Source organism: Papaver somniferum, chromosome 4 (assembly GCF_003573695.1).
Source record: "Papaver somniferum cultivar HN1 chromosome 4, ASM357369v1, whole genome shotgun sequence".
NCBI classification, from domain to species: Eukaryota; Viridiplantae; Streptophyta; class Magnoliopsida; order Ranunculales; family Papaveraceae; genus Papaver; species Papaver somniferum.
The window spans coordinates 37,599,408-37,614,178 of record NC_039361.1 but is presented as its reverse complement, the minus strand read 5'-3'; the positions used below and the strand labels follow the sequence as shown (position 1 = coordinate 37,614,178).

General features: G+C 36.6%; 1 protein-coding gene across 1 annotated transcript; it reads right to left on the bottom strand.

Annotated features, from left to right (window-relative positions):
* Positions 1–9,620: 9,620 nt before the first annotated feature.
* On the bottom strand, positions 9,621–11,974 carry LOC113272361. Its single transcript, XM_026522208.1, has 3 exons — positions 10,618–11,974; positions 10,127–10,472; positions 9,621–9,966 (listed from the first exon to the last, which is right to left on the bottom strand). Exons 1-3 carry the CDS (start codon positions 11,972–11,974, stop codon positions 9,621–9,623), a joined length of 2,049 nt encoding a protein of 682 aa, XP_026377993.1.
* Between the last annotated feature and the right edge of the window lie 2,797 nt (positions 11,975–14,771).

Genomic DNA, 14,771 nt, shown 5'->3' with positions numbered 1-14,771 from the left:
TTGGGTTTGGATTTTGGGTTTAGGATATGGGTTTGGGTTTAGGAAATGGATTTGGGCTTAGGTAATCTTGAGCCCACTTCTTCTTTAAGAACAATTTCTTCCTTGTTAAGCCCATTTTCATCCTTGAGTCTTCCATACCGCATTCTTCACTTCTTTTCCGCTAGAGTTTACTTCGGCTTTTTCCCGTGTCTTTGCTCTTTTCGCTCCGTGAGTTAACCAGGCTTTATTTAGTACCTAAAAATGCAAAATTAATTGAGAAAAGTATTTATTCTTGAAAACAACGAAAACACAGAATATGGGATAAAATGGAGCGTTAGTGCACAAATGATGAGTTAAATGCCAATAAAAAGGTGCAAATATATACAATATTTGGCACTCATCAAATACCACCGAAGTGCAATTTGCCCGCATTAACCAGCATTTTTGATGGAACAACTTGTGCAATTCAACATATTAAAGCCTATGTGAGGTGCATGTTACAATGGGAAAATCATGATGTTGTATTGTGCAAATATTTCGCATCCAACTTAACAGGAGAGGCGTTAAAATGGTTTGAAGGTCTACCAAAGAACACAATAACATCCTTCAATCATTTGCAGACTACATTCTTAGGGGCATATATAAGTAATAATTCTTCGCGACCTGGTATAGAAGATGTGTTTGGATTAAAACATAGGATTGGCGAAAGTTTGAAACACCTGACTAAAAGATGGAGAACTATGTGTAGCGAAATGGCTGTCCGTGTAGATGAGAGATATCTTATATTATCATTTATCAATGCTATGTTTGCAACAAACCTAGTGTATGTCTAAATTTTTAGAGTCAAGAATACGATCACAATGACTGAATTGCGAGAACTTCAAGAAGAATACATTGCTCTAGAGGAAAGGCAAAATGAAATGGAATCATATCCAGTTGCGAACACCAACTCACAAACAGCGAATGCAAGCTTATTACCCAAGCTAATAAACACAGTAGCGAATACTTCGCAAATACAACAAGAGAAGATGACGGGTAACAACCAACAGAAACTGGTGGCTATGGGAAGTCGAGATCAAGAGGAGTATAGAAGATAAAGAAATTTCTACAATCGTGGTGGAAATAAAAAGATTCAAAGACTCGATCAACCACAAGAAACTTATGGAGGTCAAAGACAAAATTATAATAGAGGACAAGGAAGCCACAAGGTAGTATGGGAAGAAATCAAGATGCCACCTCTAAATGCAAGTGTGGAGAAAATATGGGAAGCTATAATTTTGATGAAGAATATACCAACACCATGGAACATGGGAACAGAACCACCTCCAAACCACAGAAGCCATGAATTTTGTTCTTATCATCATTTTCATGGACATACAACAAATGATTGCAGAAATGTAAAAAGAATTATTCTGAGAATGATAGATCAAGGAAAACTAAACCACTTTTTGGCAGGACACCCACAATCTCAACCATTACCACCACCACCAGAGCATCACAAAGTAAACACGATGAAAAAGAAGGAAACATTCTTCATAGAAGTTGGTGCAAAAGCAAAGAATCTATTCTGTCACTCTATCGTACATTCGTACAAGACAATTGAAGATTTTCATGACAATGTTTTAAGTAGAGTGTTCGCAAGAGATAATGATGGAAGAGAAATTATGAATATTGTGAAAATCTCGCCACTAGAGGAATGGCAGAAACAAATCATTTCTTTTACCGCAGAAGAAATTCCTGAAGGAGAAGAGGTGCATGATAATCCATTGGTAGTAAAATTAGAAATTAATCCAAAACCGAAAGAAGATGAGAATGATGAAGCTGAAGATTCATGGGCAATTAATAGAATTCTAATCGATACTGGAAGCTCTATGGACATCTTACTTTATCATACTTATAAAACTATGGGAGGAAGAGATGATGATCTTATACCATCAACATATAGGATATATGGTTTTAATGGTACTGCTAACAAGCCTAAAGGGGAGGTTACTATGAGAATTTCATTGAAGGGAATATCTTCTGAAATCTTATTCTGTGTCTTTGATGTAGAATCACCCTACAATGCGTTAATTGGTCGACCTTGGCTACATGGGATTCTAGGTGTAGTTTCAACTTTCCACCAGTGTATCAAATTCCCTCACCCCAGTGGTGTAGGAATCATAAAGAGAGATTGGATTGAAGGAAAGAGGTGTTACGTAACTGAGATAGAATCTTGCGAAGGAAGAGCAAACAAGAAGGAAAATTGGCGACACAAAATTAAAGATACACAGAGAAGTGAGAGGTTGATGGTGGATGAAATCGAAAGAAAAGGAGAAGAGGTGTTGCGAAACTAATGCTAGCTCAGAATAAAAATGATGACATACCACTACCAAGGAAACAGTAGCATAAAATAATAAAGAAGCAGAGGATGGCAAAGGTAATAAAAACAAGAAATGTATGAATGATTAAGTTGTTGCGACACTCTCGCAATAAGTCAAATTCTCAAAAATATATTTGATTGAATGACAAAATTGAAATTGCGAAATCCAAATACAATATGGTGATGTGCAAGACTCTCGCAGAGATAATGAATTTTACAGCAAATAATCAGAGAAAAATGACAAAAGAGAAAGAGGCGAACCTTTATGGCGTACACCCTAGTTCGCGAATACAATTTCGCAAGAGGCAAATGTAAGACCTAAAGTACGTCATATAAGGGGGTACCTGTTGCATGGCTCAGGGAAAGGCTACACCGCCACCGGAACCTGAGTCATGGAGATTTGGGGTCAATAAAGCCCATCCGGGAGAGGCACCTTGGATTCTCAGCTTAAGCATATGACTTAGGTTGGCGACTAAGGTAATAAGGACTCTCCCAAGGGGTGCAGATCTGATCAAGGCGCCGAGGTACACGGTTGAGTCAAGAGTTCCAGGGACGTTTGAAGCGTACTTTTCCATTCTTGACAAGTCTTGGCTTATACTGCACTCGGCCTGAAGAAAACCCCACTTAGGGTGCAGTCTCGTAACCATAAGCCCTATAGATAAAAGGGATAAGAGGCTGCGAAAAGAACTGGTTGTTATTAAGACTGGATGGGAGGAGCTAACCTTGTGTGGTAGAAGTACGCCTCCTTGAAGGGAAAACCAGGAGGTAGATAAGGGCGGCACCCTCCATTAGGGAGATGATAAGTGTCTTAAGATGCAAATGTCATGAATATTTTTATTCGCAAGGGTATTAAGGCTTGTCATATTTGTGCAACAATCCTGAAGAGGCAATAATACAAAAGAAAAAGATAAGACGAGATCAATGGGTTTTCGCATGAAAGTGCGAAGACGTCCTGCGATTTCTTCGCAAGACGACAATGTCATGGGGCTTTATTTTCGAAAGAATATTTAGACCTGTCATATTGTTGCAACATTCCTGAAGAGGCCATAATACAAAAGAAAAAGTTAAGGCAAGATCAATGGGTTTTTGCATGAAAGTGCAAGGACGTCCTGCGATTTTTTCGCAATGACAAGAGGTGGTATAATAAGACCTTTAATTAGGAAGGCAAAATAAGACCACACAAGAATGATATTTTGAAAAGAATCAAAATTCACTTCGCATAAGATAGCGAAATTATACATAATTAACTGCGAAATTGAGGCATAAAATAAGAAAAAATTATAAAATCTCTCATTTGGATACAAATAACAGAGGCAAGTATGGGAATGTATGAAATTAGAAAATGTTATTTGTCTCCATATGATATATTTACTCAAAGATTCAAAAATTAATGATTATATTGATTAACTGTGTTGCAAGGAAGAATTGTTTTAATGAATGCAGGTCAAAATGAAAGAAACACAAATATACAGAAAGAAGGAATAAATGTACAAGTATTACAGAGAATCAAAGAAAGAAACAAAGACTACTTCTTAGTTGATCCTTCATTATTTTCATCATACTTGTTCCCTTCTTCGTCTGCGTCAGAATCTTCATCACCATGAGAACTTTCATCACCATCAGATTCTTCATCATCAGCTTCGCTATCAGAAACAATCAGACTGGGAGTATTCTGTGGGATCTCTTCCAAGAGACAAGGATAATCAGAAAGAGGAATATTATGATCGTCACAAACCATTTGGATAGTTTGATTGCGAAAATGCATGGCATCATTCTTAAAATTGCAACAGTGATCTTGATTTGATTCTTTAATCTAGAATACTTGTCGTTGCGTGAAGAAAGATTCTTTGCGAGTTCCTCCTTTTCAGCTTCGAGTTCTTCAATCTTTTCACGATATCTATTTTCAGAATCTGCGAGCAAAAGACAATCAATGATTAACTTGATGAAAATACATAAGAAGCAAAAGACTAGTAAAGAAGAGCAGATAGTAACCTTCTCTGTCAGAAATCATATCTCTAATCAATGATGTATGCTCAACTTGGAGACTAACATTTACACCTAAATCTTTTCTAGCATCATCTAAGATTTTCGCAGCCCAAAGAAATTCATCCTCACTACTTATAAGAAGACGAGAACGAATATGATTTTCCCTTTCACAGAGTTCGATGTTCTTGCGGTTAGCTTCATCTCTTTCAAGTTGAACTTCAAGAAGAGTCTCTTGGAATTTCGCCAAAGCCTTGGCACCTTGATCAGAGATGCGATTATTATCATCTATGAGACCGCTAATTTTGGTTCTTAACTCATTGGTTTTCTCTTTAGAATCAAGAAGGAGACACCTAAATCGGTTGGCTAAGCCTAAACTAGATCTATGGTCAATTTCTAAGAGGCGAAATTTAGATCTAAGCTCATTTAGAGAAAGAGATGAAATTCTATCATTTGAGAAGCTATTTAAGGATTTATTAAGACGCTCAAGAAGGGTATCATTATCCAAGGCATTAGGAAATGAACGAAGAAGGTTAGCTTCATCAGAAAGACCATAAATGTCTGCAAAAAATATCATTTAAATAAGATAAAACAACAGGATGAATGAATGAAGGGAAAAGAGAAAAGTAACATACCGTAAAGCTGATTATTAGCTTGCTGAAGACTAGAGATTTTGTTCTTATACGAAGAAGAATCAATTTCTAATTGTTTATTTTTCTCGCGAAGACCTTTAACTTCAGCTTCCAATTCTTCATTCTTTGTGCGAAATTGAAGATTCTTCTTTTCAAGATTTTCGCGTCTTCTCTCTAGGTCTGAGGCAACAACAAAAGAAGATTTTCCAGCCTGCGAGAAAATATAAAAAATATTAATATAGAAAGAAATTTTGATTTATGACAATGAAGAAGTAAAAGGATAAAAGTATACCAGACTATTGAGAGAATGCAAGAAGTCGGGAGTCACTGATATAGAAACTCCACGAAGAGGGCTATCACCGTCCAGTAAAGGGACATCGCAAAGGGTAGCGAGATCTTTGCAGGTATTTGCGAATTGTCTATCTCCCATTCCTTGTAGAGAATCAGAAAAGAGTCCAGAGAGCTTAGCCATAGAAGATTCAGGTGGAGAATCTTCATTTGCGACAAGATCATCATTATCCTCGTCATCCGTGTCACTTTCGAAATTTTCGTGAGAAGGAATATTTGAAGGAGAAGAAGAACGGACTTTCCTTTTCTTTGAAAGAGGACCAGTTGATTTTTCCTTACGAAGAGCACCTTTTCCTTTATCACCAATCTTCGCAACATTGGCAGGTTCTTCTACTTCAGCAATAATCTTCACACACAGATAGAAATAAGAAATGGGAGCAACAGTATACTGTTTAAAATTATAAGAGAATATTTCTTACCTCATCTGTGTATGAGCGAAGAGCTAACAGTGTACTAGCTTTCCCAGTCCTGTTATAACTATCTTTCAGTTTTTGGATCTGCAGAATGTCGCAAAAGTTAGCGAACAAAATAATAAAGACAAATAAAGAAATATAAAGTGAGCTAAATGGGAAGAAACATACATCTTTCTCCTTCTCGGGCCAAGAGAAAACCCAAGGTTGATAAGCAGCGAGATTCGCATGAAGAACATTTGACCCAGCAATGTAAGGTTCTTTTAGCATTAAAGGAAAAACACACCATTTATCATCTTTGGATTGGCAAGGAGTTGTGTTTTTACCAGAGTGACAGTCAATATCTTGCATGAGAATTTTAGCTTCATCAATGTTATCTTTCCTTTTTAAGCGAATGCCCCAACGGGTATTCTCTTTCTTCATGGAGATAAGTTCATAGTTCTCAAAGAAACTCGCTACTGTGTATTTCTCAGCAATTATCTCTAGGTCTGCGAATTTAGGATCCCTAAGTTCTTTGGAGTACAGAGATCCTTTACCAGCACTGCGGTTAGCAAACTCCAGCATCAAACTGATCCAATGCCCACTCAGTTGGAAGATAGCTCGCGAAAATCCTGGGTGAGCGAGAATTTCATAGAATAAAGGAAGACCTGGGTCATAAAGAGGAATAGGGAGACCTGCGAGAATCTGACCTAGCGAAATTATGATTGATTGATCATCACAGTACTGATCATAGAAAAGTTTGACAAAAAGAATTGATTTGGCATTTTCACCAGGAATGGTAGAGAGTGTGAAACCTTTATCAGCAAGATCTTTTTGGACATCTTTTAAATTCTTCTCATGTCTATGACCACTTGGAGCCATATTTGAATAAAGTGTATGGGAATGAATAAAAAGAAAGAAGATTGAAGGGGGAAAAATTACAGCAACAGAACTTGCAGAAGAATAACAGAGTTGCAGAGATGAGAGAATAAAAAGAGAAAGGAAAGTAAAAACAAAGTGGAAAGAAGAGTAAGAAGAGTATATAAAGGAGATTTATTTTACTCGAAGAAATAAACACCATTAAGACGAAAAGACGTGAGCGGTTGAAAAACAGCGGTTACAGAAGACGTGTCAAGAAACAAATGGAAGAAAGAATACGTGTGATAAATACAGAATATGAAGAGATGAAAAACTGCGGCATTTCTCACATCATTCTCTACTTTACAGAGAAGATATGAGAAGAGGCAAGATGTAGGATCAGAATCTCGCAACGATAATATCTCAGCGAAATTATCAACAACACAACACAACAGTGTCGCAGAACAATTTCAGAAATGATACGATAAACGACGTCAGCTAGGATCACGAGAAAGATGTGATAGTCCTGCGAAAATTAGAGAGCTTGCGAAATTAACATTTGTAAGGTTGCGAGAATGTCGCAGACCATACCCGAAAGTAAAGGACAGATTAGCTGTCATCCACTATGTATTTCCCTATAAATAGTTGTTCAAGTTGTAAAGAATGAGAGGGATCTTTTTTGAGTAAGAAACAAGTAAATAGGAGAGAGAAAGTCTAGCGCAGAGATCATTCTTGATTCCTTTATCTTTTCTTGTAAGAACATTCAAAGATTGATCAATAAAATTAAAAGTGTAAATCTAAAAATGAGTTGAGTAATAATGAAATCACATGAGGGGTGTAGTGTAGGATTTCCTGCAACTACACTGATTTACTATTACTATTACTTGAAAAACTACTTGACGCCGTTACCTTAGAATCGTCTTTATCTCCGGTGACGGATTCCCCGACTTTAAGATAACTAATCTTTTCAGTAGAGTTGCTTAATATTTCTTTGAACAAAAGAGTAGGTGTTAACTTTTGATTTGTCTGGTCAGAGCTATTCCCCAGCTCCGGTGCAGAACTCAAAGACGGCGCAACATAAGTACTAGCTACGCCTACCGTAACAGTACTGTCAAAAGGTATGAATGTAAATTTTTGGTCAAGATTATTTTGAAGCATGGGATTTATGATTGATGGCGAAAAAAATGAGACCAACAAGAATATCATAGCAGTGACGATGAGGAGGATTGAAGCTCCGAAGACGAAACCATATCTAGAAAGTATTGATGAATAATTTCCTTTTCGCTTTGAATGTAAATTATGTGATACTCTTGCAAATGGACGCATAATTCCTTTCTTCTCCAGAGCCTCAAGCTTTAGAAAGTTGTATCATACTAGGTCCTGGTTTTTCTCTGGAGAACTTTTGCTCATAATGGAGCAATTACTAAACCTCAATAGATTAATATTAGAAGATTCTTCACAGTCTCATTTTTTTTCTTATGATTATTTTTTCTGTCATGGACAAACTTAATCAACAACCTCCATAAATTAATTATTTTCAAATTTGCGCGCCACCGACAAATTTTTATCGTTTATATATGTTAGGGTTCTAAACCTTTACACTGGATGTAAACTGCAAAAAGAACTCAAAAACAGGGATAAAGCCCTTTGATCTGGGGCGAGCAGCCTCTGCCTTTGAGAATAAACTTTAACAAACTTCTTAATATTTATAACTGACTTGTTATAATCTTAGACTCGAGTTATATATAGCTGAAATAGCTTGATAAGCAAGCATCTAACTAAGGAAACCTGTAAAACTAGGAAACTGAATACTAAATACGTAAAGAAAGCAAATACTAAGCAAATAAACTACTTGTAATAAAGGAAGTAGGAGTTGGCGTCGCAACATCCCACCGTGCTTAAAACAAGGCTTGTACTCAAGCCTCAAAACCTGGAAAACACGTACTGAGATCATAAGCATCTTCCCAAGTTGCATCATCTTTGGAGTGACCCTTCCATTTGATAAACCACTTTATAGCATCTCGGTTTCCTTTCTTATACATTTGTCTGTCCAAAATTTCTTCTGGCTCCCATTTATCATAGTCAATAACAGTAGGCAATGTAGCTTCAACCGCAGTAGTAGGACCTATCTTCAGTTTTAATTGGGAGACATGGAATACCGGACGTATTCTGCTAGTGACAGGAAAGTCCAGTTTATATGCCACAGTTCCAATTTTCTCAAGAACTTTAAAAGGGCCATAAAAACGAGGTGACAGCTTCGAAAAAGACTGATTAGAAATTGTTATCTGTCTGTAAGGTTGAAGACGTAGATAAAAAAAATTACTAACTGAAAACTGTCGTTCAGTTCTATGAGAATCAGCATATTTCTTCATTCGATCCTGTGCATCAAATAAGTGATACTTAAGAAGCTTGAGTGTGTGATCTCTGGCACGTAAGTTCAAATCCACATCATTCACAGGGGTTGACCCAGGTAAATAAGCTGAAATTGCTGGCGGAGGACGGTTGTAAAGAGCTTCATAAGGTGTCATCTTAATGGCAGAGTGGTAGCTGGTGTTATACCACCATTCAGCCCATGCTAACCATTTGAACCAATCTTTTGGTTTCATTCCTGCAAAACATCGAAGATAACATTCAAGTGTACGGTTCGTAACTTCTGTTGACCATCACTTTGAGGATGATAAGTCGAACTCTTGCATAGTTGTGTATCTTGCATTTTAAAGTAAGCTTCCAAGAAATTGCTCATAAATACAGGATCTCTGTCACTTGTTATGGTTTTTGGCATGCCATGAAGTCGTACTACTTCTCGCACAAATAGATCAGCTATTGTACTAGCAGAGTATGGATGAGACAATGCGACAAAGTACGCATATTTTGTTAGACGATCAATAATTACTAAGATTGAACTCTTACCATGAGAAAGTGGAAATCCATCTATGAAGTCCATCGAGATGTCAATCCAAACATCTGAAGGAATTGGCAGTGGACTTAAAAGGCCAGGAGGAGCTACAACTTCAGTTTTATTGCGTTGACAAACCTCACAGTGTAGAATAAATTCCTTAATTGATTGCTTCATGCCAGACCAGTGAAATTGTGCTGCAGTCTCTTGAAAGTTCTCAAGTAACCAGAATGACCACCCAATGGCGTAGAATGAAATTCATGAAGAAGTTTTTTACACCATTCTGAAGAAGAAACAACCACAATTCTTCCTTTATAACGCAACACTCCATTTAAGTAAGAATAATGACGTTTACTATTAGGATTGAGCTGCAGCTGTTCAATTAATGCACGTAAAGTTGGATCATTATGACATTCTGCAATAATGTCATCTACACTAGAGAAAATTGGTGCAGTGATTGCCAATAATTGTGGATTAACAAGTCGAGACAAAGTATCTGCAGCTTTGTTTGTCGAGCCACTGCGACAAATGATTTCATAATCATAACTAATAACTTTGAAACCCACTTCTGTTTTTCAATGGAAGAAAGACGTTGTTCCAAGAAGTATTTTAAACTTCTATGATCTGTATAAATCTTGAAATGTCGACCAAGAAAATAGGGTCGCCATTTACTGCATACACAATTGCTAGCATTTCTTTGTCATAAACAGATAATTTAAGATTCTTACCAGATAAAGGTTTACTATAAAAAGCTATAGGACGTGAAGATTGCATTAACACAGCACCAATGCCACCACCAGAAGCATCACACTCCAAATAAAATTCCTTTGAGAAATCTGGTAGAAGCAAAACAGGCGTAGTAGTTAAGGCCTGTTGAAGCAATTTGAAAGCAGCAGTTGCTTCATCAATCCATTTGAAAGCATCCTTTTTAAGCAACTGAGTTAAAAGAGCACTTATTTTTCCAAAATCCTTCACGAATTTTCTATAATATCCAGCCAAACCCAAAAATCCCCTAAGTTCTTTAACTGTAGAAGGAAGTTTCCAAGAAAGAATGCATTGAATCTTCTCTGGTTCCACAGATACTCCTTCGGATGAAATCAAATGACCAAGGTATCCCAAAGTCTTTGTGCAAAAGTACATTTGGATTCATTAACAAATAATTTGTGTTACGTAAGAGTTCAAACACCAACTCTAGATGCTTGAGATGAGAAGCAAAATCCTCGCTATAGATCAGAATATCATCGAAGAAAACCAACACGAACTGGCATAAATAAGGCCTGAATATAGCATTCATTAAGATCTGAAATGTTGCTGGTGCATTAGATAATCCAAAGTGCATGACCAAAAACTCGTAATGGCCATCATGTGTACGGAAAGCTGTATTTGGAATGTCAGTTTCATGTACACAAATCTGGTGATAACCATATCGTAAATCCAACTTGGTAAAGAATTTCTTACCATACAATTCATCTACTACCGGAATTGGGTAACGATCTTTTATGGTTATCTTGTTAAGAGCACGATAGTCTACACACATAGGCCATGAGCCGTCCTTCTTTCGAACCAAAAGAATAGGTGAAGAGAAAGGTCTAGAACTAGGCCTTATAAACCCAGCTTGTTGCAGTTCACTCACAATCTTCTCAATTTCATCTTTTTGAAAATGCGGGTATCTATAAGGGCGTACATTCACAGGTCCAGATTCAGGTAATAATGAAATTTTATGCAATCTTTCTGGAGGCAGTGTTGTTGGAATAAAAAAAATATCATTGAAATTTGAAAGTAGTTGTTGAATTTCAGGAAACAACACTGATTGCTTGGCGGCGGAAGTATTTAATGCAACTAGTTCCAATAGAATGCCACAGTTTTCTGTAGATAATAAACGTTGCATGGGAGAAACATACATAATCATTACAGATGATGATTGGTTACTAGTTAATGTGACGTCTGTGCCATTAATGCTAAACTGCATGGTCAATTTTTCAAAATCCCAAATAATTTCTCCCAACGTGCGTAGCCATTGAATTCCCAATACAACATCACAACCACTAATCTCCAGCAGATAAAAATCAATGTAGAAAATTGTACCTTGTAATCGAGTAGGGAAAGTGCAAGGTCCGTTAGTGTTTAAATAACCACCATTACCCACAGTTACATGTAAAACAGGATCAGATGACGAAACTGCAAAGCCACAATGCTTGGCTATGCTGGGATGTAAGAAATTATGTGTAGACCTTGAATCTCTGAGAATTGTGAGAGGTCGAGCCTTGGAATAACCAGTGATACACATAGTATTAGGAAACGTATAACCCAAAAGTGAGTTAAGATATATAGTTGGAGTTGATTCCAAAACAACAAGATCGTCACTTACTTGTTGGTCTTCAGTGTTATGCTCAATTGCAGTGATTTCTTCAGAAAAATGAGGATCCATCTCTAAAAGCAAGAAGCCTGGCTTATTAGGAAAAATATGCCCATATTTAAAAGGTGCACCACAATTGAAACAAATACCTTTCTCACGTTTTTCTTTCATCTCTTCCCATGTTAATTTCTTATATCCAGGAGGCAGATTAAGCTTCTTGATTGGAGTATTTGAAGTTGATGCTTCAGCCCGAAGTTGAGGGGACGATAAGGTTGGCGTGCATGAAGCTTATTAACTGTTGCATAAGACTCTTCTTGGTGAATAAATTTTGTAAAAGCTTCATTCAAAGTTTGTGGTGCAAGCAATTTAACTACACTACCAATATGAGGTTTGAGAGAACGAATGAAGCAGCTAATCAAGGAATCCTCTGGAAAATCAACAAAATTTAACAATTTCTCAAAAGCCCATGGGTAGAACTCAACTAATTAATGTTAGGTTTTTTTTTACTTGTAGGTTTTTTTTTATCTACAATAAAAAACATAAATTAAGCTCCACTGAGCTTGTACCAAACAGAAACAATGGAACCAACAATAAGAATTGCAACTGCAATAGGAATGGCGCAACTACGATCTAGTGACGGTTATACATGTGCAGATTCGTTTTTCACATTTTTTTCAATTGAATTTTTATTTCTTCTTAATACCACAAACACGTCTTAAGTAAACCTATTAATCATGGGTAGACAAGGAAACTTGGCATCTAATCAAAAGACTTAAAGGCCTAGACAAATAAGGTTCCCACGTTGAACGGTGAGGAAACTCTCGCTTCCTATTGGTCGAAATATGTCTTTTTTGAGTTTTTCGAAACGAGCGTTTTGGTGAAGACACTTGGAAACATATGATTGGTATAGGAAAAAGATTAAAAAAAGGAAACCAAATTAAATTTGGAATTCATGAAGTGACAAATATTTAGGTGAGTACACTTGGCAACCAATGATTGGTCTCAAAATTACAAAACTAAAAGGAAAACATAATTTACCGTGTTTGGAATTTGATGGAAGTCCAAATTCAATTGGAAATCGAATAATTACTATATTATGACTATTTTTTTCAAATTAATATATAAAGTGGAAAAAAGTTGTACATATCCTCCATCTATTTAATGTATTTGCCTCGCCACACCAAATCAAAAATACATCTCCACTGGGCGGGGTAAAGCCCCGAGCACACCAAGTTGAAAGAAAATAAATAAATAAAATATGCATATTTTCTCCACCTATATAATGTATTTTCCCCGACACACAAAATCAAAAATACATTTCCACGGGGGGCGGGCGAAGCCCCGCGCACCCCAAAACAAAAAATGCATCGCTACGGGGCGGGCTCTGCACCGACGGGTTTTTGATTTGGTGTGTGCGGGGCTTCTCCCCGCCCTAACTCAATGGGTAGTACTTTACTTCCTCAATGCCTGATTATGTGAGTCTCAACTAATTTCTCAACTAACCTTTGTCACCAGTAATCATGAATCCATCGTTAATGTCAGCAATGACAATACCCCGCGTCTCAACCATTTTCTCTTACTCGATGGTAGAATGTTATAAATAACGGAATTTTAATACTCAAACAATAATCAGAGGGACGAGATTATATTGTAGTGACTTCTTTTTATCTAACTAAAAGATAAAGCACAATAAAAAAACATTTTGATGGGAAAAGTAAATATATTAATCAAGCAATAAAGTACATCAGATTTACAATATCTTTCTTTTCAAAAATATTGGACATCACACTAGATTGAGATATCCTTAGCTGAATTTTTGTAGAAATATGCTCAAGATTCTTTACACGAGCTTCTTTTGCTATGTGATCCGCTGCTGAGTTAAATCTTCTGTTAATATATTGCACCTTAGCTTGTGGGAGTTTTTGCAAAATATTTTGAGTCTTCATTATTGTGTTATCCGCGTTTCAATCAAGGATCTTGTCCTCCTTTCTGATTTTTTCCGCTAACATCTTGCAATCTGTAACTAAAGTGACACTAGATAAAGTATTCTCACTTAGCCAAGAAGACGCTTTTAATAAAGCTTTTGACTCCACATGGAAAGCTGATAAATCTCTATCTGCTCCAGCTGCAATGTGCATAATAGTGTCGTTGTACGCTGAGTATAGGATAAAAGCATATCCCATAGTTGAATTTTCCTTTTTGAAAGCCGCATCTATGAACAGTATCCAGTCTGAAGATAAACATGACCATTTATCCTTGTAATCCATATTTGGTTGAATTCTGTTGGTCTTCTTGATATTCTCTTGTGGATATTGTTGCATGAATTTGTTTATTTGCTCAATCAGAGTATTTGGGTTTGGGTTTATTTTTTCGAACACTACTGAGCATCGGTACTTCCAGATGAACCATGATATTGTTGCAATCTTTCCTGAATAGTTAGCGAACTCAGGTTCCGAAATCCAATTTTTAATCCAATCCACCATAGAGTCTGTATTAATTCTTGTATTAACTGCATCTAAAGAGAGACCAAACCAAATCGCTATAGCAAAAGGAAAAGCTTGTATCAGGTGTTGTTCTGTTTCTGTCGATTGTGTATTACACATTGGGCAATCTGTGATAAAATCCTTATTATGAGCTCCTAATCTAGCATTGGTTGGAAGAGCTTTCTGAGCTAATTTCCAAATAAATAACTTTATCCTCAGAATCACATTGATTTTCCAGATTTTTTTCCAGGGGAATTCACCAGAGTTGGTGTTTTCCGGATCTTGATTTATGAGGAAAGTGTAAACATTTTTCGCTGAGAATATTCCAGAGGGGTGGTGTTGCCATCTAATTTTATCTTGTTCTTGTATATTCGGCCATATGGCTAGGATTTTCTCTTTAATATTATGGGTGAATAGTGTATCAAGTTTTTCTATATCCCAATCTTCATCTTGTGTAATCAGTTCACTTACCTTATTAAAGCACA

Excerpts from the sequence above, each read along its gene's own strand:
- LOC113272361 (XM_026522208.1), bottom strand. The coding sequence starts at position 11,974 with ATGAAAGAAAAACGTGAGAAAGGTATTTGTTTCAATTGTGGTGCACCT. Across the intron at positions 10,473-10,617 it reads GTTGGTGTTTGAACTCTTAC|TTAAAGAACTTAGGGGATTT; the intron begins GTAACACAAATT and ends TTCCTTCTACAG. Across the intron at positions 9,967-10,126 it reads AAAGAAATGCTAGCAATTGT|TGGCTCGACAAACAAAGCTG; the intron begins GTATGCAGTAAA and ends CATTTGTCGCAG.